The sequence below is a fragment of the Lycorma delicatula genome, chromosome 1 (genome assembly GCF_047948215.1).
Source record: "Lycorma delicatula isolate Av1 chromosome 1, ASM4794821v1, whole genome shotgun sequence".
Lineage (NCBI taxonomy): Eukaryota > Metazoa > Arthropoda > Insecta > Hemiptera > Fulgoridae > Lycorma > Lycorma delicatula.
The window spans coordinates 320,250,821-320,264,521 of NC_134455.1; the positions used below are offsets into that span (position 1 = coordinate 320,250,821).

A 13,701-nucleotide genomic window follows, 5' to 3' on the forward strand; every position below is an offset into this window, starting at 1 on the left:
TTTATCACTAAAAGGAAAAATTTTTTCATTCAATAAATTTACTCTTTTCATACCGTATTTCATGAGATAAGAATTAATTAAAAAATTGATCATTTACTCTGATCCATACATAATAATTTAATGCCATCTACTTAGTTCTCAATCATCTTACTGTGAAGTGTTGGTCCTAAAATTGTGATCTTCTACATGTTTTTTTCTTCTACATGTTTCTACATGTTTAGAAACATTATACATCAACAATGAGAATAGATTCTTTAAACTATTTATTAAGAAATTTTATATCAGGACATTTTAGATTGTAAACCTGGGTATTGATTAGCTGTCTCTAATATGAGTGTCTAATAATAGAAATTTTACATTTATATTTTAACAGCAAATGGTATTATTTGCAGAAGTTATGGGTACTTCATAACTTTCACTTTTTATATAGTTGTATATGAAACTCATATATACACAATGTTATCACTATCATTTTTGTGATGCTGATGAAGAAAGTGATGGATAAATTATAGACATTTTTAGACATGTACAGGCTTTTCAGAAGAGAAAGACTTGCAAAATTTATTCTATTATGTTTTACTGTAATTTATATAATAAAATTTTTTTCCCATTTCTAAATAATAATTGAATGAATCACAGAATTCCTTAAGATATTTACACAAAATATAAAATTTGAGATTCTTCATTTCATAACAAAGTCGCTAACAAACAATAATTATTAGAAATAATGTTAAAAAATTTAATGTTTTCAAAATCTTAATATTAAATTCTATGCCAGAAATTCAGAAATACAAAATATAGTTACTATTTTTATTTGTTTAAATGATCATATTTACCTGCTTTTTTGTTTTGTTTTTTTTTCAGTTATAAGCTAATCAATGTTGGATTAAATTCGTCAATTTTTTTACAATTCTTCAGTAAATAAAAGATAATTAATTTTACTTTATATTAATTAAATTTTTCTTTTAAATTAAGTTAACAAAGAAATTGAAATTACAAACTCTTAGGTTATTTTTTCTAAAATAAATAAAACAAACAGGAAAGAAGAGAGTAAAAAATAAATGAAGTTGATAACTGAATATTAAATAAGAATTTAGAATAAATTCAAAACACTTCAATTTGTACTCTATCTTTGTTCAAAAAAGGATGATGGTTTTGAAAGAAAAATCATATAATACTCATCTACAACGTTTGATGAAAATATTAACACACATTAGCAACTGGAAACTAGAAAAATGAAGAGAAAACTTATACTTTCAAAATGAGCCATTAAGTAAACTGTTGAAAACTATGCATTTAAAATATAGGGGGTTTAAGAGATATGGGGAAAACGTTTACCATAATTATAATTAGAAAAACTAGGTTAATGGCTCATGTAATGATGCTATATAATAAATGTATTATTTAAGGCACCCAGCGTCAGCTGATCTGGTAATGGAGTAAAGTGTAAAGTATTAAATTTGTCTAAGGAAATTAAAGATAATAATTATGATTTCAACGTATCTAGATTCAGTTTAAAAATACATCAAAACGTAATTAAACTATTTTCTTGAATTTTTTTGGTCTGAGCTGTAGTTTACTAGTTTCATTAATAGATTCCAGAAAACAAGAAAATATAAAATTACTTATATGAGAAAAAAATGTTACAGTAAGTGTTATTAAATAATAAAACTACTATTTAAGAAATCATAATTTTAATAAACATAAAAGCTCAATTTACATCAATTTAGAAAAATAACAAAATATATAATTAATCCCTTACCTGCCATATCCATAATATACTATCTTTATTTTCCTCCACCAATAACACAAAACATAAAATTACAATGAAAAAATATTCTGATTCTAATTTTACAATCCTTTATAAATTCATGTCTAAACCAACTGCTGATGAAATCAACAATACATAGTTTCAATAAGATGACACTATAGAATAAAACTAGAAAGATACTTCTGAGAGAAGTGCACAGTGATCAAATAATTTACGGAATTATCTGGCAAAACTTGTTCTACAAACCTAAGCTGAGAAGACTACTGTATTTGGGAATAACAAAATATGAGTTTATGAAAATCATCCTCACACAGTTAAAAAATGTTAAATGCTAAGTTTCATATAAAATAATAGCTGGAAAGGTATACACCATTCAAAACAAATTACGGTAAATATAATCAGAGTGTCTGTCTTTATTGAACTAGTTAACTGGTTAGTCACTTCAAATACACTATAAAAAATTTAAGATAATTAAGTTCTGAGAAAAGAAGGTTATTATTTCTATTAAGTTATTCAACAAGTTATTTTTAAATGGTGATATGCAAGAAATTTAATTTCAAGTGTCAATTACTCACCCCAAACCCCACAGAAAAATTTTGTAAATATATTTAAAATATTTAATAAATATGATTAGAATAGATCTTTGAATATCCAAAACAAAGCTACTTTATGTAATTGGTACTATAATTGGTACAATTGCTATAATTCATTGGTACTATGTTTGAAAGTTACAAAAAATGAAATTTATGAAAACCAACCTCATATAATTTAAAAATTTTATTATGCTGTTACCATCACCATCAGATTTTAATAGGACAAACTAATGTTTTTATAACTAACTCTCATTAGATATAACAGAACAGCCAAATGGTTAAATGACTAGGAAATAACATAATTAAGAATGGAATATAGCAATCAATAGTGACATTTTATTTACAAAAAATGTATCATAATTTATTTTGGTTTAAGTTTGCACAACCATTCTCACATATATATATATATATATATATATATATGAGATATATGAGATAAAATAAAATTTCGCAAATTAAAGTATAAAATTTAAAACACTTTATTAGATCAATATTTAAAAGCTTTGGGAGAGATAAAAAGCTACATTATTTATCCAACAACAACAACAACAACAACAACAACAACAACACACACAAACACACACACACACACACATATATACATATATATATATATATATATATATATATATATATATATATAAATACTGATATTGATATATATATAAAAAATACTGATAAAATCATTTTAGTTTAAATGTCACAAAACCCTTGAAGGCAATAAGTTGACTAAAAAGAAATTCTCTGAGTTAGTTATAATTAAGAAAAATGGAATAAAAATTTTCAGTTTATTAATTCAATACAACCAATCATTGTGTATAAGGTAGGAAATGATTGTCATTTATCAACTGCTAGTTCTACACCATCTATCTATTTTGACAAATTTTTACATGGATTATATTCTACAATCATAACATACAACAGATTCTAAATGAATTCTATATAACCAACTAGTTTATATAGATAAAAATTTAAATCCACCAAGGTGCTAAAATAGTAAATTTATAAAAATGTAATATCTTAGAATTCACGTGCACTATTTTCCAAGTTTCTAATTTTATCATTATCACTTTTAATTTTTCACTTCTTGTAAATATTTATAAAAATATTGTATAAATTAAGTTTCCACTTACCAACAATTTAAAAAGTGTAAATCCTTGTACTTCCGGAGCTGGTACTCCATCTTCAGGAATTTTCTAAAAGATGTTACTTTAAATTCAAATCAATAATCGTTTTAAATTAAACTGTTATGTTCATAATAGTCAGTCATCAAGAATAAAATTAATTTATATGTCAATAAGACAGTAACGTCATGTTTGTAAGATGTTTGCTAATAGTTGCAAACATCTTACAAATATGATGTTACCGTCTAACTGACGTACAAATTAATTTTATTCTTGATGACCGACTATTATGAACATAACAGTTTAATTTAAAAATAATTGATTTGAATTTAAATTAACATCTTTTAGGAAATTTCTGAAGATGGAGTAACAGCTCTGAAATAGGATTTACATTTTTTAAATTGTTGGTAAGTGGAAACTTGATTTATACAATTGTATTACTACCAACGGTGCCCAAATACTTAGCAAATTATTAACATATATATTTTAAAAAAAAGATTGAAAACATTTTTCAAGTTTTGAAGAATACAGCTATGGAAATATAGTAAAAATAAATATGATACCCTCAGAAAACATAATGGACAGTTGTTTTCACCAGAAACTTGTGGAATAAACTGAATTGTGGTATACAACACATCAATCAATAATTAAAATATTTATCAAAATAACTATTTCAATGGAGATGGAGTTCTAGAAACAAGAGCATATCATAATTAAAGGGACACTGCAATAAGGAGAAAGATCAGGCACAGCAGATATTTCTTCATCCTTAGGTTAAAAAATGAAGCAGCTTGTACTAATAGTTATTATGTTATTCAACAAACACACAACTACATCCTTCTTTGCTTTATAATTTATAATAAATAAATAATTTATAAAAGGAAGTAGCTCTAGGAGCCACCATTTTTATTGTTTAAATCATCTGATACTTGTTTTAATATATTACTCGACCTGCTAAATATTTTGTTTATTATAAGTCATGTTTATATTACTATATTTTGAACTGTAGAATTGTGCATTTTAAAACACTATCTAAGAATCTTATAAAACTTGCTTAGATTAACAGTACACTGAAAATGGTGTTTCATAATATTAGTTGTAATATAACATGCTATAATGAAGTACTTTGTTCAGGATCATCAGATATTTATAAAGCTAGTTATAATAGTGAATGAATCGAGATAACAGTTTATAAAAGAAAAGAAGTTTATTAATGGGAAAAGAAAATATGTGGATAACATTAATTCAGGAAAAGCAATAAACAAATCGCTAAACAATCAACTTTGTTCCATAACTAAAAAATATCAATATTTATAAATGTTAATGGCAACCTTAAAAATCAACTTTTCAGTTATTTAAATAAAAATTGAGAAAAGTATTTTTAAGATTTGTAGTTTTTGTAGATCTTGTTAAATAAAAAATAAAAAAAGAGAGGAAACAGGGAAATCTAGATCATGTATTATAATCTGTTACACTTGGAATGGAGATGAATACACTCATGTTTGTAAGTAGTATTTTTATTCTAAAATGGAGTTTCTACAAAAAGAACCAAACTTATTAACAAAAATCAAGCGATCATACCTAAATTATACCTATCATTCATACAATTGGTGTGAAAGATATAAAAATTATTCATAAACATAAAGACATTCCCTTTGTAGAGAATCAAACTAGAGTAAGAATATGAATAACAAGCAGAAATACGTTCCATCTGGTGCACAACTAGTTTTCAATCAAATTTCCATCGTTTTTGGTTTCTTAGGAATTTTACTTAAAAAACTTATAACTATTTTAAAACCTGAAAAATGTCTAAATACAATTTAAAATTACTTTAAAGAAAATTTTTTCTCAGATTTGGTCATCCTACATCTGACAACTTAATGTAATATTTTAAATAAGCATCTATAATATCGAATATAAATGAAAACATTAAAAAAAATTTAAACTGAAAAGAACACTGGAGAAATGAGCCATTTTAAAAAACGGTGTTTTAGGCCAATTCCCTTCATAGAAATTGAAATTTTTAATAAGGGCAATCAATTTCCTACTGTATCAAGGAACTGTCCCTTGATACAATACAAAAAAATGCTTAATTTATGTTTCCACAAAATGCTTAATTTATGTTTCCACAAAATGAACATTCAATTAATTATAAAAGATATATTTTTCTTTGAAAGTAGCATTACTTTTCCTATTTTTTCCATAAACATATTGCCACTAAGAGATGAATAATAAACAAAAAATTAAACACCTATACCAGTTACATGAAAAATATATGTTTGAAAAAATAAAATAACACAAACTAACAAACACTAGACAAACTAACATAATATATATTGGAATCAAATTAGTAAATATTAGTAATATTATTTACCAATCTTAACCAGAGTAGAATAGAATTATGATTTTTATCCTAAATTAACATATATATAATCTATACAAGTTTACAGTATGATTACATTATATAACATTACATTACATAGAAAGACATATAGACCGGAAGCTGTAATATTATATCAATGACCTATAACATTAACAATAAAATTTACGTTAAATATAATAATTAAAATATCATATTACACAAACCATTGTTTATACAATAATACTTTCACATGACTTTTTAATACTTTCACATTTGTTTATGGTGACAAACATGCTCTCACACTCAAGTACACAGCACAAAAATAAGTAAAAACTTTCACACAGCCCAACTAAATTTTTAATTAAAAGTACAATGGAAAAGGGGAATAATTTTATATATATATATATATATATATATATAATAAAATTATTAACATTATTACAATTATTATCATTACAGAACATTCAAAATACAATATTGTAACAATGGAATATGATTTTTATCACTTTATAATGAATAAGTAAAGTGGCAGGTAAAAACTGTACGATTAATTTAACAGCAATCTCAGCTTATTTTGTATTGCATTTCTAACAAACACTCCTCTGATATATAATCATAAACAAGGCACTACACAATTGATAAGTTAAAAGGTTAACATATTAGTAAAATGGTTTACAATATATTATAAGGTCTTCTCTAAACCATTGTTTGACACCACTACAAAGAAAAACTTTTTATAATTAATATGAAAAATACCACTAGAACTAAAAATTTGAATACATAAGCTATTAAAGTATTTTGTTATAAAATCTTAAAAACTATAAAATTACAATATTATATTGCGATTTCATAATATCAATTTCAATAAATTTACATGGCTTTTAAGCATTTAAATAACTATGTTCTCAACTCATTAAATGATTTTCTATACTGCCAGCCATTTACTGTTTTATATTATCCATGTTTTCAATTAAAATTATTCCATGACAAGATGAGTACAGCCTCCAGTTGATTCAATATAAAGAATATCATTATCACAATGAATGTATTAATCATGAACAACAAACATGTACATATCTAATATTAATTTGATTTATATTAATATATATAAATATATATTTATACATGTGCATAAAGTGAAAAGTAAAGGTTTAATAAATATTATATATGTAAATTAACAATCATTACATTGAGATTTCTCATTTTAAAAGCAAATAAAGGAATTAAGATATTGAATTCAATAAATTTTCTGATTTAATTTGGTTTTTGATGTTTTTAATGGTTTTAAGAATTTTTTTTTTAAGTTTTACCAGAGAATGTTAGTTTTATGAAGCATTAGAAGGGTGGATTAAAATGCAACAATATGAATATTACAAGGATTAGAAATGGCCTAAAAATATATCATGTTATTTATGATTCTTTTCTTATTTAGTACAAAGAATTACTAAACAAATTTCAGTTAGAATTACTATAAGAATGAAACAATTTGCAAAGAACAAATGATAAGAAAATTTGTTAAAATGATAACAAATCTGTTAAAAAAAAATGTGTCAGATATTTGAGCTTAACTGGGACAAGTTAAAATTGTTATAAAAAAAGGGATACAAATAATCACTATTTGTAAAATACTATGTTAAAATAGTATTCATAATTATTAATCTATATAGATTTTACAGTTTTCATAATCTTAAAATTATATTAAGTTTACATATGATAAATCTACAATTCGTCAGTTTACCAAGGAGTATTTGTTTATTAAAAATCATAATGTTCCCTTGTAAATTCTAATGTGGGATATAATATCATAACTGGAAAGTGAAAACTCCAAATTTATTTTATCAAGGAAGTACCGTACACCACCATACACATTTCTAATGCCACTTCATTATAGGAGGCATGCATAATATTGCCAGTGAAAAAACTTTCATACTTCATTGCCACAACATACTGATTTTCATGAAGTATATGTCATCTGATAAGAAGTAATATAAAAATATAATCAATCAAACAATAATTTGACTAATTATTCATGACTTATAGTCTTCAGCTCTTAAAAAAACAAGGCTGAATTGAGTACCTGTATTGACAAATCAAAATTCAGCTTGATTTTAACAATTATTTATTCTATGTAATAATTCATTTCAAAAAGTCAAAACATAAAATTACAAATTTTAAAGTTTGCAAATATTTTTTAAACTAAAAAAAAATAATATAAACAGTTATACAATTATTGCGTAACTAATATAAATCTAATATATGTTACTGGTAACAAAAAAGTACTATTCCACAATGATAATTTTACATTTTTGTAAAAAAAAAAAAAATACTTGACAAAAAGGAACAAGATGGTCAATATATTTATTACTCAGTGCTTCTATCTTCTTCTTATGTAGGAAAGATTTACACAATATAAAAATTGTTTATCAAAAATGTTTATCACAGACAAATTAGACAAAGTCATAAATTGAAGAGCTCAATATAATTTTTTTCTTTTAATAATTTAAATTATTGAATTTACTCACCCTATAATATATTATATATAACTCACCCTAGCAGTAAAAATCAGTTTAAAAAGTAGTAGGTAAATGCCACAAACATATCATTTTTTTCCAGAGGCAAGACTAATTTTCCAGTTTACATTGTGTTACAGTGAAACAGTCAAAGTGAAGTGGTTTGGTTGCTTTTGCTTTGTACAATTATTTAGTTACCTAATCTCATTATAAACCACCAACAAAAAACATTTTAGAAATTCATAAAATCTTTATTTGTCAAATAAGAGTGATTTATATGCTACAAACTATTTTTCTTAATATTTTGCTGAATTTAAGATTTATGAATTGTAATTTGCTACTATTTGTAATGTTAACAATACATAATTTTACAACCTGGAAATGTCTAAATTACAAAAAAAAAATAAATAAATCTAATTGTACATAAAATGTTATTCAGCATTTCTGAAAATAGCAATAAATAATTAAAATTACAAGACAGAAAAGTATTGAAAAACAAGATTTATAATAGGCTATTTAGAACATACTGCGCCAGTGTTCCTACCAAACTAATACAATCACTTTTATTTCACTAAGCAAGTTGTTTACTGGTCGCCTTTGCTATTTAATTCTAATCTCTCTTAAAATAATCAGTAAGAGAAGTACAAAAATAGTAACAGTGATGTATGAAAAAAACTGCCATCAATGAACTTAGACTTAGGTAAACATGCATGTGAATGAACACACAAATGCATTTGATATGTACAGAAAAAAAAGAGAGATTTGAGAGGAAGAGGTTGATTAGTTTTTTTACTGGACACACAAATTCATGTAGATATGTACACAGAGAAAAGAGAGAGATTTGGGGGAAAGAGGTTGATTGAATTTTTTGCTGGCAATGTTTAGATCACTGGTGTCTTAATCTAATAAACATTTTTTTTTTTTTTTAAATATTACAGGTAAGAGAGAGGTACAAGAAGAAAACACTCTAATTCTTACCACATATGATATTAAAAAAGAAAAGCATAAAATAAAGCTCTACTATCAGATGGCATACACTTAAATAAGCAGAAATCATTTACGAATTTACACTCAAAAAAATGAAACATAATGAATTAATTATAATATTAATGTTATATCAATAGTAGGATTTACTACATTGTGGCTTAATTAATAACAGTAATTAATATACAATTATATATTGTTGGTAAAAGTAGTAAGTAGTGGTGGTGTACCGATGCAGCAGTGCAGCAGTAGTGATGGTGATTACAGTAATAATAATAGTAATAACAATGATGATGATTGATAATGATATACATAGTAATATGATAGATTGATGGCTATGACTGGCCACCAAAATGTTGATTATTTTCTTCTTTACCATTCTGGGGAGAACTCAATAACAGTGAAGGTCACCAAAGAGGTTCAAATTTCATATTAACAAAACCTGGATTTTTCCTTGCCTCCCAATACTTGTGATTATACTCCCAGGTTTCTTCATTATCTTGAACTGTTTTACTAAAATTAGAAAACAATAATATTTGTTGAAAATAACAACTTTATTTTATTATCAATAAAATACAATTCAAAAGAACTACAATGAAATTGTAAACTGTACAGTTAGAGTCTCGCAGATATCATATCTTCCGTTCAAAAAATAAAAATTTCTGTAATATAAATAAAACTGTTTTTAACAAAATGATACTGATATAAAAAAAGGTAAGACACTGCATTTCTATTATCAAAATCATGTATTACTTTAGAATTTTGTTTAAAAAAAAAATATGTTAAATAAAACGCGGCCTGATTTCATTTATATCTAATACATATCACATTTACAGAAATAATACAATTCTTATGATTATTTGTTGTTTAATAAATGAAATTGAGCTGGTAAGAGTTTTATTTAACACATTTTTTTTTAAACAGAATTTTAAATTAATAACAGATTTTAATAACAGAAATGAAGTGTCTTACCTTTTTTGATAACAGTATCATTTTGTTAAAAACAGTTTTATTTATATACCAAAATTTTTGTTTTTTTGTGCATAAGAAATGATGTCCACTCTTACAGTTTACGATTTCTTTATAATTTTTTTGGATATCACTGCATTTATTACATTATTCTTTTATTTTTTTTTTATCAATTACTGATTGTTATCTTATAGATTAATTATTAAAATTTATTGTCTTAGAACAAACAAATTGAATTTCATGGCCTTTTTTTTTTTGTTGATAGTCATATCATTCACTTCACACCATATTTTTTCTTTTTTAATAAAACTAGTATAATGACCTTATGACTGCTGTGAGCCAAAGCATATGCTAACTGGATCAAAGAGTGGAAAAATGTTGTTTTCTGATGTCACATTTTTATGTCCAAGGGCAAAGGTTTCCATGCGTTAGAAAAGCATCAGATAAAAAAAACATCACCGGCTCATATACAACAATCAGTTACAATTCCCCAGAAAAAAATGTTTAGGGGCTGTTTCACATTTGAAGGCCCTTGCCCTTGTTCATTACTTTCAGTAAATGTTACATTGAACAGTTATGGATATATGAAGATTCTGAAGGAAAGGGTTGTATTACATAATTTCAAAACAAATTCCTACAAGAAAATGGGATTGTTCCAGCAAGATTTGGCGACATGTCATATTGCCAAAAAAGTGGACAAATATTTTGAAAAATTAAACATTTAATACTCTTGTGGCCAGGCAACTCCCCAGTTGGATTTAAACCCAACTGAAAGTCTTTGGGCAATAGTAAAAAAAAAACTCTCAAAAATGAATTGTACCACAAAATATCACCTCATTAAAGCAATGATATCAGAGTATAGTTTCATGATGAAGAAATCAAAAAAATGTGTATTAACAATTTTTTTATTTCTTCATCATGAAACTATGCCGATATTATTGCTTTAAAGAGATCAATTTTCAACAAGTATACTTACTTGTTGAATCAATCCCAAATCGTGTACATGAAGTGATTAAAATAAAGAAGGGCATACTAATTACTAAATATTCATAAACTGTATAGGTATGACTTTTTTTCTAAATAAAATTACTTTTTATTGAATAACATCTATGTTCGTATTAATTTGCAGACTACTGTATACTGAATTGAGAAACGGCATATTTCTAATTGCATATATAGTACATATAAATTAATTTGCTTTTAAATGTTATTAGCATTTGTTCTATTTCTAAGTTTTGCACAGTTAGTCCTGCAGGTGACCACTTAATACTAAAAAATTTAGAACAGAAAGTTCTGTTATGATGACAATGATATTGAAATATAGATATTTTCTAAGGAGTGCTAAAAAAAATAAAAAATTGAAAGTTGTAATAAGAACTAAACAAGAGGGAATTTTAAGACATGTTAAACCAGTAAGTGTCAAGATTAAAGCAGCCTAATTTTATAAAATATTATATATATATATATATATATATATATATATTATATAAACCAACCTGAACCACTTAGGTTCGTGACTTGTTCCAGATTGTTCATGTTTTTTCCTTCTATCACGCTGAGCTTGTTCTAACTGAAGTTTCAAAGTTTCTGCTGCATTCAAGTTACCTTCTTCAAGTAACCTAGAGACATTAAAAATTTAATTTAATTAAGTTGTTTCTTTACCAAAAGAATCATTATTATTAAGTATTAAATAGTTAGCTACAGAACCACAAACACACATATCAGAAAACAAGAATGAATAACCTTGTAGTGTTAGTAGTGCTTTTCCCATGGTTGTAATGCAAGTTCGGCAATAAATAATTAAATTTTATAAACTTTGTCGTAAAATATTACGACCTTAATACAGCAAACAACAGTTTTCAAAAAATAAAATTTTAGTAACTTTTTAATCAAACACAACAGTTGATATGAAGGTCATTGTTCTGGATGATACTGTGAACTGAATATGTCATCTTGGCTTACCTTTAACCAAAATCAAATACATTTTGTTGAGAAAACTTCAAGTACATCAGTTAAATTACAGAATACAACTGTTCAGTGCTACAGTTAAATATTCAGTTCAACTGACAGTATTCCAAACTTTCACTATAATACAGATTGTCCCATATAAAACGCAATCCAACCTTATATTGGTAGGTATTGAAATAATAAAAAGGCATGTGTAAATGTAAATGTAATTTTTATTATTACCATCCATTACCTTACATTTAGAGTAAATGTTGGAAGTGGCCGCCATCTTCTTGAATACAAGCTTCAATTCTTTTTACAGCATTTCTTGCAACTTTTTTCAAAGTTTGTGGCTGGATATTTAAAACAGCTTGTTCAATATTGACTTTCAATTGTTCAAGTGTTCGTGGTTTGTTGCTGTAGGCTTTTTCTTTGAGGTAACCCCGTAGAAAAAAATCCGCCACAGTCAAATCTGGAGATCTTGGTGGCCACAAGCCTCGACCGATAGCACGATTACCACAGAATTCCTAAACGAAGTCAGAAGTTGAACCTGCGTAGTGCGTTGTCGCACCGTCATGTTGTAGCCAGCAGTGTCTGTCTTCCTCTTTCAAGAGTGCGATGAACTGAAATAAAATATCCTGATATCGTTCTGCATTAATGGTGTACTCGAATAAAATTGGACCGATTATTTTCTTCCACGATATCGCGCACCACACGCCCGACTTTTGCGGGTGTAATTGTTTTTCGTGATAAACATGGGGATTTTCAGCACTCCAAATTCTACTGTTTAGGCTGTTTACATAGCCATCCGAATGAAACCGTGCTTCATCTGTGAAAAATAACGAATCCATAACGTTAATTCCCTCACGCAGAAATCGACGGAACCGTTGACAATATTGTAGCCGTTTTTCTTTGTCGGGCTCAAGAAGTCAATGAACCGTTTGAATGCGATAAGGTCATAATTGTAATCGTTTGGTCGCCTGATGAACAGTTGATTTAGATAAATTAATTTCAGCAGACAAACGTCTGATCGATTTATTTGGCGAGGCGAGTAATCGGTCTTTGATTTCAGCGACTGTATCTGTATTCAACACTGACGCAGATCTTTTGTGTTGCTTGTTATTAACAGAACTGGTCTCTCTAAATTTTGCGACTAACCTTAATACTGATGTTTTGTCAGGAGCTGGTTTATCTGGGTACTTATGGTGAAACAAATCTTGCACTGCAACCGCTGATTTCGTACTGAAGTACGACTCGACAATGAAAACACGTTCATCTAGCGAAAACACCATCTTGTCTCTAGCAATACACTGAATGTTATGATTGCATAGTTGTTACTATCGGTAGTGTTCTACTGCGTCGCCGCGATGTTCAGATGTTGGACGAGTCCATTTCAGTAACGAGTAGGGGAGTAAGCTTGACTTTTGAAATTTCATGGATG

At 26.4% G+C, this 13,701-nt stretch overlaps 1 protein-coding gene across 2 annotated transcripts in view; it reads right to left on the reverse strand.

The window, feature by feature from the left end:
• Window positions 1–3,749: 3,749 nt before the first annotated feature.
• Window positions 3,750–13,701, reverse strand: part of LOC142334182 (oxysterol-binding protein-related protein 6-like) — a 149,489-nt gene continuing 139,537 nt past the window's right edge. For both annotated transcript variants that reach the window (XM_075381993.1, XM_075381992.1), the window contains 2 exons: window positions 11,810–11,932; window positions 3,750–9,857 (listed from right to left, as the gene is read on the reverse strand). In XM_075381993.1, the coding sequence (XP_075238108.1) occupies window positions 9,752–9,857; window positions 11,810–11,932 (229 nt within the window). In that variant the 3' untranslated portion in view covers window positions 3,750–9,751. The remainder of the gene's footprint in view (window positions 9,858–11,809; window positions 11,933–13,701) is intronic.